General features: G+C 36.7%; 1 protein-coding gene across 1 annotated transcript in view; it reads right to left on the bottom strand.

Annotated features, from left to right (window-relative positions):
* LOC111161001 (testis expressed 11) overlaps window positions 1-16,200 on the bottom strand; it is a 273,790-nt gene that overhangs the window by 59,024 nt on the left and 198,566 nt on the right. Inside the window, exon 23 of the mRNA XM_022524429.1 lies at window positions 14,008-14,080. Within this exon, the coding sequence (XP_022380137.1) occupies window positions 14,008-14,080 (73 nt within the window). The remainder of the gene's footprint in view (window positions 1-14,007; window positions 14,081-16,200) is intronic.

Genomic DNA, 16,200 nt, shown 5'->3' with positions numbered 1-16,200 from the left:
AAAAATGTTCATCATCACTAGCCTTCAGGGAGATTCAAATTAAAACCACATTGAGATACCACCTTACACCAGTTAGAATGGCCAAAATTAATAAGACAGGAAACAATGTGTGTTGGAGAGGATGTGGAGAAAGGGGAACCCTCTTCCACTGTTGGTGGGAATGCAAGGTGGTGCAGCCACTTGGAAGAACAGTGTGGAGATTCCTTAAGAAATTAAAAATAGAGCTTCCCTATCACCCTGCAATTGCACTACTGGGTATTTACCCCAAAGATACAGATGTTGTGAAAAGAAGGGCTATTTGTACCCCAATGTTCATAGCAGCAATGGCCACAGTCGCTGAACTGTGGAAAGAACCAAGATGCCTTCAACGGACAAATGGATAAGGAAGATGTGGTCCATATACACTATGGAGTATTATGCCTCCATCAGAAAGGATGAATACCCAACTTTTGTATCAACATGGACGGGACTGGAAGAGATTATGCTGAGTGAAATAAGTCAAGCAGAGAGAGTCAATTATCATATGGTTTCACTTATTAGTGGAGCATAAGAAATAACAGGGAGGACATGGGGAGATGGAGAGGAGAAGGGAGTTGAGGGAAACTGGAGGGGGAGATGAACCATGAGAGACTATGGACTCTGAAAAACAATCTGAGGTTTTTGTTTTTTTTTTTTTAAATCTGAGGGTTTTGAAGGGGCTGGGGGTGGGAAGTTGGGTCAGCCTGGTGGTGGGTATTGTGGAGGGCACGTATTGCATGGAGCACTGGGTGTGGTGCATAAACAATGAATTCTAGTACACTGAAAAGTAATTAAAAAATAAAAAATTAAACAAAAAAGTTACAGCTAAACAAGATGAATACATTCTATAGATCTGGTGTACAGCCTGGTTCCTATGGTAAACCATACTATACTATACACTTAATATTTTGTTGTGAGGATAGATCTCATGTTAAGTGTTGTTACTACAACAAAATAAACTTGAAAAAAGATGTAAGAAATAACCGTGTAAGATACTACTTGAAAATGAAATGAGAGGAATAGGAAAAAAGAATGGTAGGAGAATTCTTACCAGAAACCTACTGTCATACAGCAGAATAAAACTGTGATCAAGTATGTGAACCTGAATTTCAAAATATTAATTAAGGAATCATGTCTGTAAAATAAGAATATAAAGCAGGGATTTAAGAGCTCAAGAATGGCTGGTAGACAAAGAAAATGAAATATGAGCCATTATAAAAATAAAGGAAGGAAATGAGAAGAAAAAATAAAACCATCAGAGAAATAAAGGTAAAATTGAAAGCCACAAAAGAGAGAAGAGACATTTGCTGAATAAGCAGTTAAGAACATAGAAAATAAGAGAAAAGCAAAATGAGATGAAAATTGAAACTGGTTCTAAAATCCTCAGGCTCTCTCACCAGTTAATGAGTTAAGTAAAATTTTTAACACATGTTCATTTTATATTTGTATGATAGTCATGATTGTATCTTTAAAAAATTATCGACCAAAATGCCTAATGCATACCAAACAAGGTAAATTGCATTGCTGGTAAAGTAAAACTTATGGACTACTTAAACTCATCTTCTCTTGGCTCCCAGATTTAATTTCAAGTGCCAACAAAACTTTGACGAGTATTTTTTTTTCTATTGAGTTTATGTTTCATTTTCTTTCTGGTTTGTGCATAGCCAAAGTCATTCCCCACCCTGGTACCAGCAATGAATGGGAATATGATTTGACCATTTGCTGAGTAAATGGATTTAATGGATAATGTTTCTGGGTAAGAAACAACAGACAATTTGTTAGTCTTTTTTGTGATTCTCTGTGCCCATTTCAAGCTCAGATTAAACAATTATTTCACACCTGCTGGGAGGGAAAATGGCACTCTAATATCTATCTAGACTGGTGAGTTTCTGTGTTTACTCTTGATCTGTAGATGTAGTTGTAGCTCGGAATCCATAAGCTCCTTATGTCTGTGTCTATGTGTCAATAATCAAGAAAGGCCTTGACCTCACTTCATGTGAGTGTGAAATGTTTTCCCATCTCTGGCTGGTCTCCACAAATTAGATGACAAAGTCTTCTTGTTAAAGCAGCACTGTTCAGCTTTATAGACATAACTAAGCACTTACATAAAATATTCTTAAAATTCTCACAAAAGAACATTAAACTAATATTTTAGATGTGCTAAACCAGAGTGTTCTTATAAAAACATTCTGTCAACTCAGAAACATTTTAAAATTCCAAAGTTAAGGTAAATCTTTGGCAAGCGAGATTAAGAATTTTGGTCTAAAAGAGCTAAGTCTTTTTTGTGGTTTATTTGTATATAGTATAGAACAAGCATACATTTAATTTTACTTGGGTCTCTTTTTCCTAAATGTATGCAGGTTTATTAATATTATATAGTTCTTATATATAACACTTAACATTATAAAAAACATAAAGTGGGGGCGCCTCGGTGGCTCAATGGGTTAAAGCCTCTGCCTTCAGCTCAGGTCATGATCTCAGGGTCCTGGGATTGAGCCCCGCACCAGGCTCTCTACTCAGCAGGGAGCCTTCTTCCTCCTCTCTCTCTGCCTGCCTCTCTGCCTACTTGTGATCTCTGTCAAATAAATAAATAAAATTAAAAAAAAAAAGGGCGCCTGGGTGGCTCAGTGGGTTGGGCCGCTGCCTTCGGCTCGGGTCGTGATCTCAGGGTCCTGGGATCGAGTCCCGCATCGGGCTCTCTGCTCGGCAGGGAGCCTGCTTCCTCCTCTCTCTATGCCTGCCTCTCTGCCTGCTTGTGATCTCTCTCTGTCAAATAAATAAATAAAATCTTTAAAAAAAAAAAAAAAAAAATAATAAAAAAACTATAAAGTGTATTCAACTAACATTGAATCACTGTTCTGACAAACTTAATTTTAGCTGTAACTATGTGCTGTAGTATGTTAGGTTTAAGATAGTTGCCAAGACATTTAGTTAACTTAAAATGCTGGACTACTATTAAATTGAGTCAATTAATAATTACTGGATTAAAAGATAAATTTTAATTAAAATCAAATACTTAAATATTGATTACAAAGCATAGATTTAAGTCTTATACTATTGCTTCTTATTTTTATATGCTGTAGAGAGGGGATACCTTTGGGTCATGTTACTGAATATGTTTGTTCATTTTTCCTTTTTAATAGGACAGGTGTCGCCACAGACAGCTACGCCATGTATGCTTAGGAATTCTGCTAATTTGTTATAATGCTTATAAGAGATGATTCTCAACTGTACACTTCCAAATTTTCTTTCTGAAATAAAAATTATTTTGGTTAAAAGTAACAATTAAAATAAGCAGCTGACATTATATTATGAGCAATAGTAACAAATGAATATGTGTTTTTGTTTTTAAAGGAAAATGCAGTTTATTCCTAAAGCAATGATTCTCCAACTTCTGTTCTCAGGACCCCTTTGCACTCTGAAAAAATTAAGAATTTCCAAAGAAATTTTGAGAAGTTCTTAAAAAAAAAAAAGATTTTATTTGAGAGAGAGAGCACATGTGTGCACAAGTTGGTGGGGGGGAGGGACAGAGGAAGAAGCAGCAGCAGACTCCCTGCTGAGCAGGGAGCCCACCACATGGCTGGACCCCAACAAGATCATGACCTGAGTTGAGGGCACCCTGGCGCCCCCCCAACAAAGACTTTTCAAATGCATGTTTTATCTATCAGTAACTGCCATATTAGAAGTCAGAACAGAAAATTTATATATATTCACTAACTAAACTTATTTGAGACAAAATCATTGAATGCTAATGTCAATTTTCAAAAAAATTATATTTAAAAAATCAATGAGAAGACTGTAGAAAATTTCTAAAAACTCTTTATTCTGACTTAATAGAAATATCTAGATTCTCATATAAGCTTCTGTATTTGATCTATTACTATATCACGTATCACATAGCTTCTGGAAAGCGACATGTCTTAGTATTATGAAAATAGTTTTGACCTGGCAGATCACTAAAAAGATTGTCAGTTTGTTTCAGAATATAAAGAGCATAAAATGAAGGGCTGATTTGGAAAGTATATTTTATTTGACCTGGTTTAAATCTGTGTCTGAGATAAAGCTCTGTAATGTATTTAAATGTAGCAAAATTATCTTGATTTTGATGGGCTTGCTTGGTTTACTGATTAATGCCTTCACTTACAATAAGAAAGGTTATTCTTTATTTTCTATGTAATCTGCCTAGATAGCAGATTCTGTGTTTTACTAGAATAATTTTCTGATCTTTATGTTGTGTTTATTATGTCTTTATTCTTGATCATTTAACGGCAAAGTACAGTTTCCTCATTTATCAAAGAGCTAAAGTTCTTCAAAACCGTGTTACTTCCTACGCTTCTTTTTAAAATATTTCGATGTCATTTTGCTTATATAGGTAATCAAGTGTTGTTTCTGAGGCATCCATAATCCTATCTTAATCAAGTACCCAAACAATCTCTAACAACTCTTGATTTTGTTTTCCAAAAAGTCACATCCTGTTATAAAAGATACAAAGTTTTTATAAAGTTTTCAGGATATCTTTTAAACCTAAAACTATCTTTGAGATTTCTAAAAGGGATGCTGGGGAAATGCAAAAATTAATTCTTTCTCCTCATAAAGAGAGAAATGTGAAAATTAGGTTCATTTGATGGGTTACTATTGTTTAAGAGTTGCATGAGAAGAGCTGCAAAATCAGAAGAGATGCTTAGCCTCCCTTATATTTTTAAAAGTAAAACACTGTTAACATAAGATTTTCAGAAATTGTATACCTCATGAGCAGTTCCTGAAGATTACTATCTTGAGAGTAAAACTTCAAGAGAAACACTAATCATAACTCATAATTTTTTTTCAGAAATGGACAGAATATCAAGATAGAGGATCAACAAAGAAAGATGTGAACAACACTATAAATCAAGTAGGCCTAACAGGCATATAGAAAATACTCCATCCAACAGCAGCACAAATCACATTCTCCTCAAGTGCTCATGGAATATTCTGCAGTATAGAACACAGCTACAAGCAAGTCTCAGTAAATTTCATAAGACTGAAATCATATGAAGTATATTCTCTGACCATAACAGAACAAAGCTAGAGATCTGTAAAAGTGGAAAATTCATAAATAGGTGCATATTAAAAAACATACTCTTAAGTAGTCAATAGGCCAAAGAAAAAAATTATAAGAGAAATTAGAAAATACATAGAAATGAATGATAACAAAGATACAACATACCAAACCTTAGGGGATACAGGGAAGGCAGTATTCAGAGGGAAATCTATAGCTGTAAAGCTCTACATTTAAAATAAGATTTATGGGCACCTGGCTGGCTCAGTCAGTTAAGCATCTGCTTTCAGCTCAGGTCATGGTCCCAGGGTTCTGGGATTGAGCCATGCATCGGGCTCCCTGCTTGGTGGAGAGTCTGCTTCTCCCTCTCCCTCTGCCTGCTGCTCTGCCTACTTGTGCTCTATCTCTCTGTCAAATAAATAAAATCTTTTTAAAAAGTTTACAAAAAAAGTAAGATTTAAAGGAACAAACTAACTTTAAGTCTCATGAGTAACTAGAAGAGCAAGCTAAAACCAAACCTACCAGAAAGAAGGAAATAATAAAGAACAGATAAATATGAAACAAATAGTAGAAAAAAAAACTGAATCAATGAAATAAAAAATTCAGAATCTTTTCATGATAAAGAAAATAAACTATTCATAAAACTAGGAATATATGGGGGGCGCCTGGGTGGCTCAGTGGGTAAAGCCTCTGCTTTCGGCTCAGGTCATGATCCCAGGGTCCTGGGATCGAGCCCCGCATCGGGCTCTCTGCTCAGCAGGGAGCCTGCTTCCCTTCCTCTCTCTCTGCCTGCCTCTCTGCCTACTTGTGTTCTCTGTCAAATAAATTAAAAAAAAAAAATTTAAAAAAAAAAAACTAGGAATATATGGGAAAATGATCCGCCTAATAGAGAACATTTACGAAAACTTACAGGTATCACTGTCAATTGGGAAAGACTGAGGCTTTCTCCTTAGGATTAGAAACAACAAAAGAATGCCTGCTTTCACTGCTGCTATTCAACACCATAGCGGATGTTCTAGTGAGAGAAATTAGGAAAAGAAAAACAAAGGACAAAAGAAATAAAAGGCATCCACATTAGAAAGGAAGAAGCAAAATTATCACTGTTCACAGATGACATGATCCTATATATGTATAGAAGATCCCAATGAATCCACAAGAAAGAAAAAGGGCAAATGGCAGGGTACAAGATCAATAGGCAAAAATCACTTATGTTAATCAAACCCAAGGTGAGTGTTATTGGGAATTCCAATGTATAGCTGGTTGGTCACAAGCCAACCTGAGCCTATGACTGGTGTCTGAAATGGCTGGGGGTGGGGGTCAGTCTTGTGGGACTATGCCCATAAACTGGGACCCAAGGCTATCTCTGGGTAGATAGTGTCAGAACTGAGTTGAACTGTAGAACACCCAGCTGATGTTACAGAAAACTACTTGTTGTGGAGGGAAAACCTCCATCCATTTGGTAACCAGAAATATCAGAAGTGAAGTGTTCACTGTGAAGGTAAAGACGACACACAGGGAAAAAGAAGATACAGGAGGAGGCGAGAACTTCAGGTTTTTCTTTTTTAGGTTTAATACAAAGCAACAATGAAAAGACAACCCAAATAAGTGGGCAAAGGATGTGGCAGACAAGTGTTTGTTTTCCAAAAAAGATATATAAATGGCCAATAAACACATGAAAAGTCATCCCACATCATTACTCATTAAAGAAATGCAAAGAAAACAACAATGAGCACTTCATATTCAACAGAATGGCTATAATCCAAAAGACGTAATAATAAAGTGGTGGCAAGGAAGTAAAAAAATTAGAACACAGGGGCGCCTGGGTGGCTCAGTGGGTTAAGCCGCTGCCTTCGGCTCAGGTCATGATCTCAGGGTCCTGGGATCCAGTCCCGCATCGGGCTCTCTGCTCGGCAGGGAGCCTGCTTCCCTCTCTCTCTCTCTCTCCGCCTGCCTCTCTGTCTACTTGTGATCTCCCTCTGTCAAATAAATAAATAAAATCTTTAAAAAAAAAAGAAATTAGAACACTCATTCAGTGCTTGTGGGAATGGAGAATGGTGAGGCTGCTGTGGAAGTTTGGCAGTTCTGCAAAAAGTTAAACATTGTATTATCCTATAACCCAGCAATTCCACTTCTAGATATAGACCCAAAACATTGAACACAGGGACTGAAGCAGATACTTGTGCACTGATGTTCACACCAGCATTATTCACAGTAGCCAAAGGTGAAAACCACCCAAGTATTGATCACCAGACGAATAGATAAAATGTGGTATATCCATATAATGGAATATTTTCAGGCATAAAAAAGAATGCAAGTACTGATTTATCACAATGTGGGTGAGCCTTAAAAACATTATACTAAGTGAAATAAGCAAGTTACAAAAGGAAAAATATTATGATTCCACTTATATCTAGACAGTACCATGAGAAGTTACCAGGGGCTGGGAGAAAGGGGGATACAGAGTTATTTCTTAATGGGTACAGAGTTTGTTAGAGGTGATGAAAAAGTTTTGGGAAATAGGTAGTAGTGGAAGTTTCACAACATTGTGAATGTAATTAATGCCACTGAACTGTACACATAAAATGGCTAAAATGGCAAATTTTATGTTTTTTGCATATATAACCGCAGTTAAAAACTGTTATGACTTAATTATATACTGTACCCCAAAAAAGAATTTTACCTTCCTTCCACTCTGGTATTATTGGTTACCTTACTAAATTAACCATAGTTATTAAATCTCTATAATGTATAGACAGTTTGTTTTACTCTGATGTTTGCCTGAAGACTCTGCTTTAAGTGACAGGCAAGAGTTTGTGTATTTAACAAAGAAAGACAGTCTCAGAGCCCCACAGAAAAGGACTATATCAGGTTCTTCAAACTGTTGACCTGTCAGAAGAGAATCTTGATTACCGGTTTCTGAGTTGACACCAGACAACCTTGAAACCATACCAGTGCACTTAATGAGGATTTCCAGGTTTTCTTCTAACCTAAAAGCTTACAGTTTTATAAAAGCAGACTACTGACCCAAGATCCAGCAGAACATCAACTACACAGGACTGAATAAATTGATAAAGGAAATTTTACTATGGTTATGTATTTGGAATATTGTTCACGTTGTTTTAATGTTCTATTTTCTGAATATATGAGAAAATCCTCTTTGTAAATTATTCGTAACTCAAAACAATTTAGTAGACACTGCTTCTGTAAACTAAAATTAAAATATATTAAAATAATATGGTTCTCATTCACCTCCTCATCTTACCCCTCCTTCTGAATTCAGAAACTTTTATTAAGTCTCCCTACTTTCCACAGCAATATAGTTATGTGCATTGGTTGTAAAAGAATTTGTCCTTTTTTCACATTTTAAATAATAGTTTGTATGTTTTTACGGTTTTTTTAATCATGGTTACAGAGACTTGACAGGAGACTAGGTTTACGTTTAAATACTCCAGTTCTTTATATAACACAATTAGAAAGATAAGTACCATATGATTTCACTCATATGTGGAATTTAAGAAACAAAACACACAAGAAAAGGGAAAAATAAGAGATATAGCAAGAAACAGACTCAATTATAGAGAACAATCTGATGGTTACGAGAGGGGAGGGCAGTGGGGTGAAGGGTTAAATAGGTGATGGTGATTAAAGAGTGCACATGTCATGATGAAAACAGAGTGACGTATGGAACTGCTGAATTACTATATTGTACATCTGAAACTACCTGGAATTAAAATAAAAAATTAAAAAAATAATAGATGTACTCATGATCCACTACTCCATTTAATCTTATATACCACAGCATCAAAACATAAAAATCAATTCCGTTGTCCTTTTTTTAGACTCTTTTTATTTTTTTAATTTTTTAAAAAAGATTTTATTTATTTATTTATTTTGACAGAGAGAGAGAGAGAGAGAGATCAAGATCACAAGTTGGCAGAGAGGAAGGCAGAGGGAGAAGGAAGCAGACTCCCCGCTGAGCAGAGAGCCCGATGCGGGACTCGATCCCAGGACTCCTGAGATCATGACCTGAGCCGAAGGCAGAGGCTTAACCCAGTGAGCCACCCAGGCACCCACGTTGTCCTTTTTTTTAAAACCAAGATATAAATGGACAAATTGACTGTGCAAACAAGGCATGGCCAATGACAGCCATTAATCAGTTATGGTAAGATAATCTTAAGGTGTAACGTTGATCTTACCTCATCCTTATGGAGCACATGCCTACAAAATCCCCTCAGGGAATTATCCTGGTACCTTTTTTATATGGTCCCAGTATAAATGTGGTAGGGAGTTCACTTTCCAAGAGGTCAGGAACCCTCAGTAAATTTCAGGGACCTTGAGAAAAGAGGTGCTACAGGTGAAATGTGGTAGAGAGAGTTTCATGGCTCTGGTATCCTAGCTTTGGAATGGCAAAAGATAACAGAACACAAATACAATTCAATTCTGCATATACTTGGAAATTCACTTCCTAATTGTCTTTGTCTTTTAAAAAAATTTTTTTATTGTTATGTTTTTTGTTTTTTGTTAAAGATTTTATTTATTTGACAGACAGAGATCACAAGTAGGCAGAGAGGCAGGCAGAGAGAGGTGGGGAAGCAGGCTCCCTGCTGAGCAGAGAGCCCGATTGGGGGGGGGGGGGGGGCTGGATCTCAGGACCCTGGGATCATGACCTGAGCCGAAGGCAGAGGCTTTGACCCACTGAGCCACCCAGGCGCCCCTTATTGTGTTATGCTATTCAGCATATAGTACATCATTAGTTTTTGATGTAGTGGTCCAAGATTCATTGTTTACATATAACACCCAGTGCTCCATGCAATTCGAGCCCTCCTTAATAAACATCACCAGGCTCACCCATCCCCCGGCACCCCTCCCCTCTAAAACCCTCAGTTTGTGTGTGTTTTAATTCTCCTCTGAACCACCTGTTAACATGTCAGTGGTTCCTTTATTAATTAATGGCTTAAATAAAATGTTTGACATGGGTTTAAAAAATAAAAATGGAAATTAAAACTTCAAAAGAGAGAAAATGATACAGTTAGAAGACAAGCAAAGGAAATCCAAAGTATACAAAGACCCCAAGGAAGAAAACTGAAATAATGAAATAAAAACAATTGTTCAAAAACAGTTCTCTGACTTATTTCTTTCTTTTTTTTTTAATTTATTTGACAGAAATCACAAGTAGGCAGAGAGGCAGGCAGAGAGAGAGGAAGGAAAGCAGGCTCCCTGCTGAGCAGAGGCTTTAACCCACTGAGCCACCCAGGCGCCCCTCTCTGACTTATTTTATTTAGCATAATGCCCTCTAGGTTCATTCATGTCATTGTAAGTGGCAGGATTTCCTTCTCTCTTTTTTTTTTTTTTACATTTTATTTTTTTACATTTCTTTTCAGTGTACCAGAACTCATTGTTTATGCACCACACCCAGTGCTCCATGCAATACGTGCCCTCCATAATACCCACCACCAGGCTCACCCAACCTCCCACCCACAACCCCTTCAAAACCCTCAGGTTGTTTTTTAGAGTCCACAGTCTCTCATGGTTCGTCACCCCCTCCAACTTCCATCAGATTCATAGATTTCCTTCTTTTCTAAGGCTGAATGTTTCACTGTATGTACATACTGATGCACACATATATCACATTTTCTTCATCCACTCCTCTTTACTTTTCTTTTTTTTTTTTAAAGATTTTATTTATTTATTTGACAGACAGAGATCACAAGTAGGCAGAGAGCCAGGCAGAGAGAGTTAGAGAGAGGGAAGCAGGCTCCCCGCTGAGCAGAGAGCTGGATGTGGGGCTCGATCCCAGGACCCTGGGATCATGACCTGGGCCGAAGGCAGAGGCTTTAACCCACTGAGCCACCCAGGTGCCCCCATCCACTCCTCTTTTCATGGGCACTTAGATTACTTCCTTGTCTTGCCAATTGTGAATAATGTTGTAATCAATATGGGGGTGCAGATATCTCTTTGAGTTAGTGATTTCATTTCCTTTGGATATATACCCAGAAGTAAAATTTCTAGATCATTCTGTTTTTAATTTTTTGAGGAACCTCCATAACTGTTTTCCATAGTGGCTGTATCAATTATACATTCCCACCAATGTGCACAAGGGTTCTCTTTTCTCCACATTCTCTTTAGCACTTTTATCTCTTGTCCTTTTGATAACAGGCATTCTTTTAAAGCAGTTTTAGGTTCACAGCAAAATTGGGTGGAGAGTACAAAGTTCCCACATATACCAAATCCACACCCCTCAAAGAACATACCCCACTACTGAACATTCTGTGCCATAGTGCTATATTTGTTCTAATCAATGAAACTGCACATCATTTTCACCCAAAGTCCATACTTTTATTAGGGTTCACTCCTGATGATGTATGTTTTATGGGTTTTGACAAATGTATAATGACAGGTATCTACTGCTGTAGTTATCACAGAACAGTTTCACTGCCCTAAAAATTCTCTATGTTCTGTCTATTCATCCTTTCCTCCCCAACTAACCTCTGCCAACCAGTGATCCTTCTATTTTCTCCACAGTTTTGACTTTTCTGGAATATCATATAGTCAGAATCATGTGGTATGTAGCCTTTTCAGATTGATGAAGGAAATTATATAATATATATAAAATTATTAAAAACAAATTAATTTTATATTATATATTAATATATATGTATACATATATAAATACATAAAAATTTTTATATTATATATAAAATATATTTAAAATAATATGCATTTAAGATTCCCCCAAGCGCGCCTTGGTGGCTCAGCGAGTTAAGCGGCTGACTCTTGATTTCTGCTCAGGTCATGATTTTGGGGCCCTAGATCCAGCCTCACTTTGGGCTTCATGTTCAGTGGGGAGTCTGCTTCAGGATTCTCTCTCTCCCTCGGCCCCTCCCTCTACTCTCCTTCTGGGTCTCAAATAAATAAATAAATCTTTAAAAAAAGATTCTCCCATGACTTTTCATGGCTTAGTATCTCATTTCTTATCTCTGATTAAGATTTCATTGTTAGACATACCACAGATTATTTATCCATTCACCTACTGAAGAATATCTTGACTGATTCCAAGTTTAAGCAATGAATAAAGCTTCTATAAACACCCACATGCAGGTCTTTGCATGGACATAAGTTTCCAATTTATTTGAGTAAATACCAAAAAGTACAGTTGCTGGAATGTATAGTGAGAGTTTTACAAGCAAATACTAAATTGTCTTCCAAGTGTCTATACCACTGGCAGGTGTTCCTGCCAGCAATGAATAAGAGTTTTCTATTGCTCCACATACTTGCCAGCATTTGGTGGTATCAGTGTTTTAGATTTTTGTGATTCTAATACATATGTAGTAGTATCACAGTGTTTTAATTTTCAATTCTGTAATGACATAGAGATACAGATATAGAAATATATACATATACATATATACATATATATAGATAGATATGTAGATATATAGATATGTAGATATATAGATATATATATATATATATATAGTCCAGCTATGTTCCTAGAATGAAGAAACTGATTTTTTAGTGGACAGCATTTTGACATACTTTTTATTTTTTTTTAAAAGATTTTATTTATTTGATAGAGATCACAAGTAGGCAGAGGCAGGCAGAGAGAGGGGAGGCAGCAGGCTCCCTGCCAAGCAGAGAGCCCGACGCGGGGCTCGATACCAGGACCCTGGGATCATGACCTGAGCCGAAGGTACAGGCTTTAACACACTGAGCCACCCAAGTGCCACTGACATACTTTTCAAATAAGTCATTGAAGCTATGAATTTTGCTCTGAGAACTGCTTTAGCACTTTAGATTCTGTTATAAAGTATTTTCAAGATCATTATTTTCTAGGTATTTTGTAGTTTCTGTGTTTTAAAATGTCCAAGAGGTCAAGAGTTTTGTCTTGATTCCATCAATTCCTTGTTTTATTGCATTGTGATAGATAACATTGCTTTATTTCTGTGTCTTGGAATTTATTCAGGTTTTCTTTGTGAACAATTTTGTAAATGTTCAAAGGACACATAAATAGAAGATGGATTTTCTATTTTCAGGCTATAGTACGTATTTCTTTTAAATCTTCTATAAATGTTATTTAGGTATTTTCCATCCTTTCTTTTTGTCTTTATTCCTTTAAATGGCTATCATAGATTGAGAAAGGTGAATTCAATTTTATGTTTATGTTCTTCCAAGTCCTACAGTTCAATACCAAAATCCACCAAAGATATCACATATAAACAAAAGGAAAAAAACAAACCAATAACTTCTAAATTTTAGGAAACCAAATTCATCAATAATTATAATAACACACTACGATCAAATAGGGTTTATTCATAAATGCAATGATGACTTAATTTTGGAAATCTATTACTTTACACTTCAATATGTTAATACTTCAAAAGAGAAAAACCATAAGGTTATCTCTACAGAAGCTGAAAAGGCATGTAATTCAATATTGATTCTTTAAAATTCTGAAATAGGAACAGATGGACAAAACATAAAAAAAAATGCCTACACCTAAAAGCCAATACCATCCTTAATGAAGAAACAGTAGCAAGTTACTATATAACTTTAAAAGGTTAATTACTATTTTGACTATTTTGTAATAAAAAGTTAACAGTATCTGATATGATTATGGTTTGGAAGGCTCTGTAGCCTACATTTACTCAGAATTAGAGCTTGATTAAATTAGACATGAAATCTAGTGACCTAAGGGCAATAATGTCATATTGAACAATAATGATCCTATTTTTATACTCAATACTATGCTTCCATAAAAAAACAAAGTAAAAAATATTCTTACTCCAAGCAGTGTGTCAGAGAGTCAAAGTACAGTCATACAGTCTTCAAACAATCATTTGACTGGTTATCAAATACTGAAGTGGCACAAATTTCTGGTGATAAAGACTGAGTTATTCAGATTGGAAATGCCTTTTTTAACTGTATTACCAAACTCCCAGTTCCCACTGTACCTGTTTCTTTCAGGAGATTCCAGATTTCTCTACATTTATGGATCTGCTCGAGGGCACGATTCAGTAACTCGGTCTATTTGGCAATAATGCAAAGAAAATTAGTCTCAACCAGACAAAACTTAAAGCAAATTAAAATAATGTATCATATGCATTAAAAGCAGTTAAAAATGATAGAAAAATTACATTTAAGCTGAACACTTACAATTTATATACAAATATTAACCTCTATTTGTATTTCTTTTTTTTTAAAGATTTTATTTATTTATTTGACAGACAGAGATCACAAGTAGGCAGAGAGGCAGGCAGAGAGAGAAAGAGGAAGCAGGCTCTCTGCTGAGCAGAGAGCCCAATGTGGGACTCAATCCCAGGACCCTGGGATCATAACCTGAGCCAAAGGCAGACACTTAACCAACTGAGCCACCCAGGCACCCCTATTTGTAATTTTCTAGATGTCCCAGAAAATGAGGATTAAATAGAAAATCTTTAGCACTATCAATTTTAATAATCTAGGACAGAAGAGCAGCACTTCTAGAATGGTGGTATGAGGAATTCCATGGACCCTCCCCCGAGTAAAACAACCGTAACTGATAAATTATAAAACACAAACATGTAAAGTCTCAGGAAATTGCCCAAAGGGTAAAAAGAAAATGGAGACACTTCTATTCCAGGAATCTACTAAGTCTCAGTAAGACAGTAAACACCCATGATAGTTGAACCCTCATCTGCTCACCAACCACTCCCAGCTCAGTGTGAGTGCTACTTTGGGGGGGGGTGTGACCAAGAAGATGGGGCTCCCTCTATTCTCAGCTTCTAGAGTAGGCATTTCCAGAAGGGGCAAGCTGCCAGCACTTTTCATCCTCCTCCCCCAGATCTGTATTGCAGGAACTCTATTATAAATGAGCACAAATAAGAGGGCTGGAGCTCTCTTCCTCTACCCAGACCCTATAACCAGGCATGGGAAATTGCAGTTATTGGGTCTCAATTGCCCTCACTGCAGCCTGCTTATAGGACAGAGTTTGCACTGGGAGAGGCAAGTTCAGAATGCCAGGGACTATGACTTCTGCCAAGCACCTTACTCACAGAGCTGGACTGTCACTCTGAGAGCAATGTGCCATGTTCCCACTTCCAGCTCTAAAACAGTGGTATAAAACTTCTTCTCAGGAGAAACAGCAGCTCATTAGAAGAGTGAGCTCTGTATCTCTGCCTAAGAGGACTGACTTTAATTGGAACACAGCTTGGGGAAGTTCAAGTCTAAGGCTACTACAAAAAAAAGGGAGATTCTGGAGTTGAATAATTAAAAAGAGGCTAATAGCTCAATGATGTCAACATGCAAAACAGAAGACCAGCCAGAAGCTTACATAGGGAACCAGGGTGAGAAAAAACTAAGAAGATCCCTACCACTTTTCAAAGGGGCCTCACATTAAGTGTATCAGACTGTGAAACAATTAATGCCTAAAAGCATTTTTGAACACATACATGCGCATGCACGCACACACACATACACACACACACACTCACCCCTCCCCCCACACACAAAGCAACCACGCTAGTAATTAATCAAGATTAACATCTGGGTTAATACCAATAAAAGACCATTCAGAAGTTAACAGGGATATCGAGGAAAGAGAAATTATAAAAATAACCCTGCTAAAACTACTTTCATCCCTTTGTAGAGGAGGGGCCAGGGTGACTCCACAGGCAAAGACCGTGACCTCTAGGGAGTGATAACAGAAGCCGTACCCTTCTGTATAGCTGAGGGAAGTAGCCTAGCCTGAACTAGCCCAGCCAAGTCACTAAACCAATAAACAACCAAGTATTAATGACAACAAACCATAGGGGGGAATAAGTATTCAAAGATGCTTCAATATATTATCTAAAATGTCTAGTTTTCAACAGAATATTGTGAGATATGCAAAGAAATGGTAAAGTACGACCCAAATGCAGGAAAAAAGCAGGCAAGAGGAATTGACTGAAAAGGTCCAGATGCTGAACTTGGCAGACAAAGATTTCAAAGCAGCTATTTTAAGTATGTTCAAACAACAAAAGGAAATCACATTTTAACAAAGGTTTGGTGACAATGTCTCAGCAAATATATAATCTCAATAAAGAAGGCAGTGGGATAACATATTCAATATGATGAAAGACAATAACAGTTAACCAATAATCTAATAACTAGCAAAACTATCTCTCAGA

The sequence above is a fragment of the Enhydra lutris genome, unplaced genomic scaffold, assembly GCF_002288905.1.
Source record: "Enhydra lutris kenyoni isolate GAN:26980312 unplaced genomic scaffold, ASM228890v2 scaffoldscaffold81, whole genome shotgun sequence".
Classification (NCBI taxonomy): domain Eukaryota; kingdom Metazoa; phylum Chordata; class Mammalia; order Carnivora; family Mustelidae; genus Enhydra; species Enhydra lutris.
Note: the sequence above shows the minus strand (reverse complement) of the source record. Positions and strands in the feature narration are given on the sequence as shown.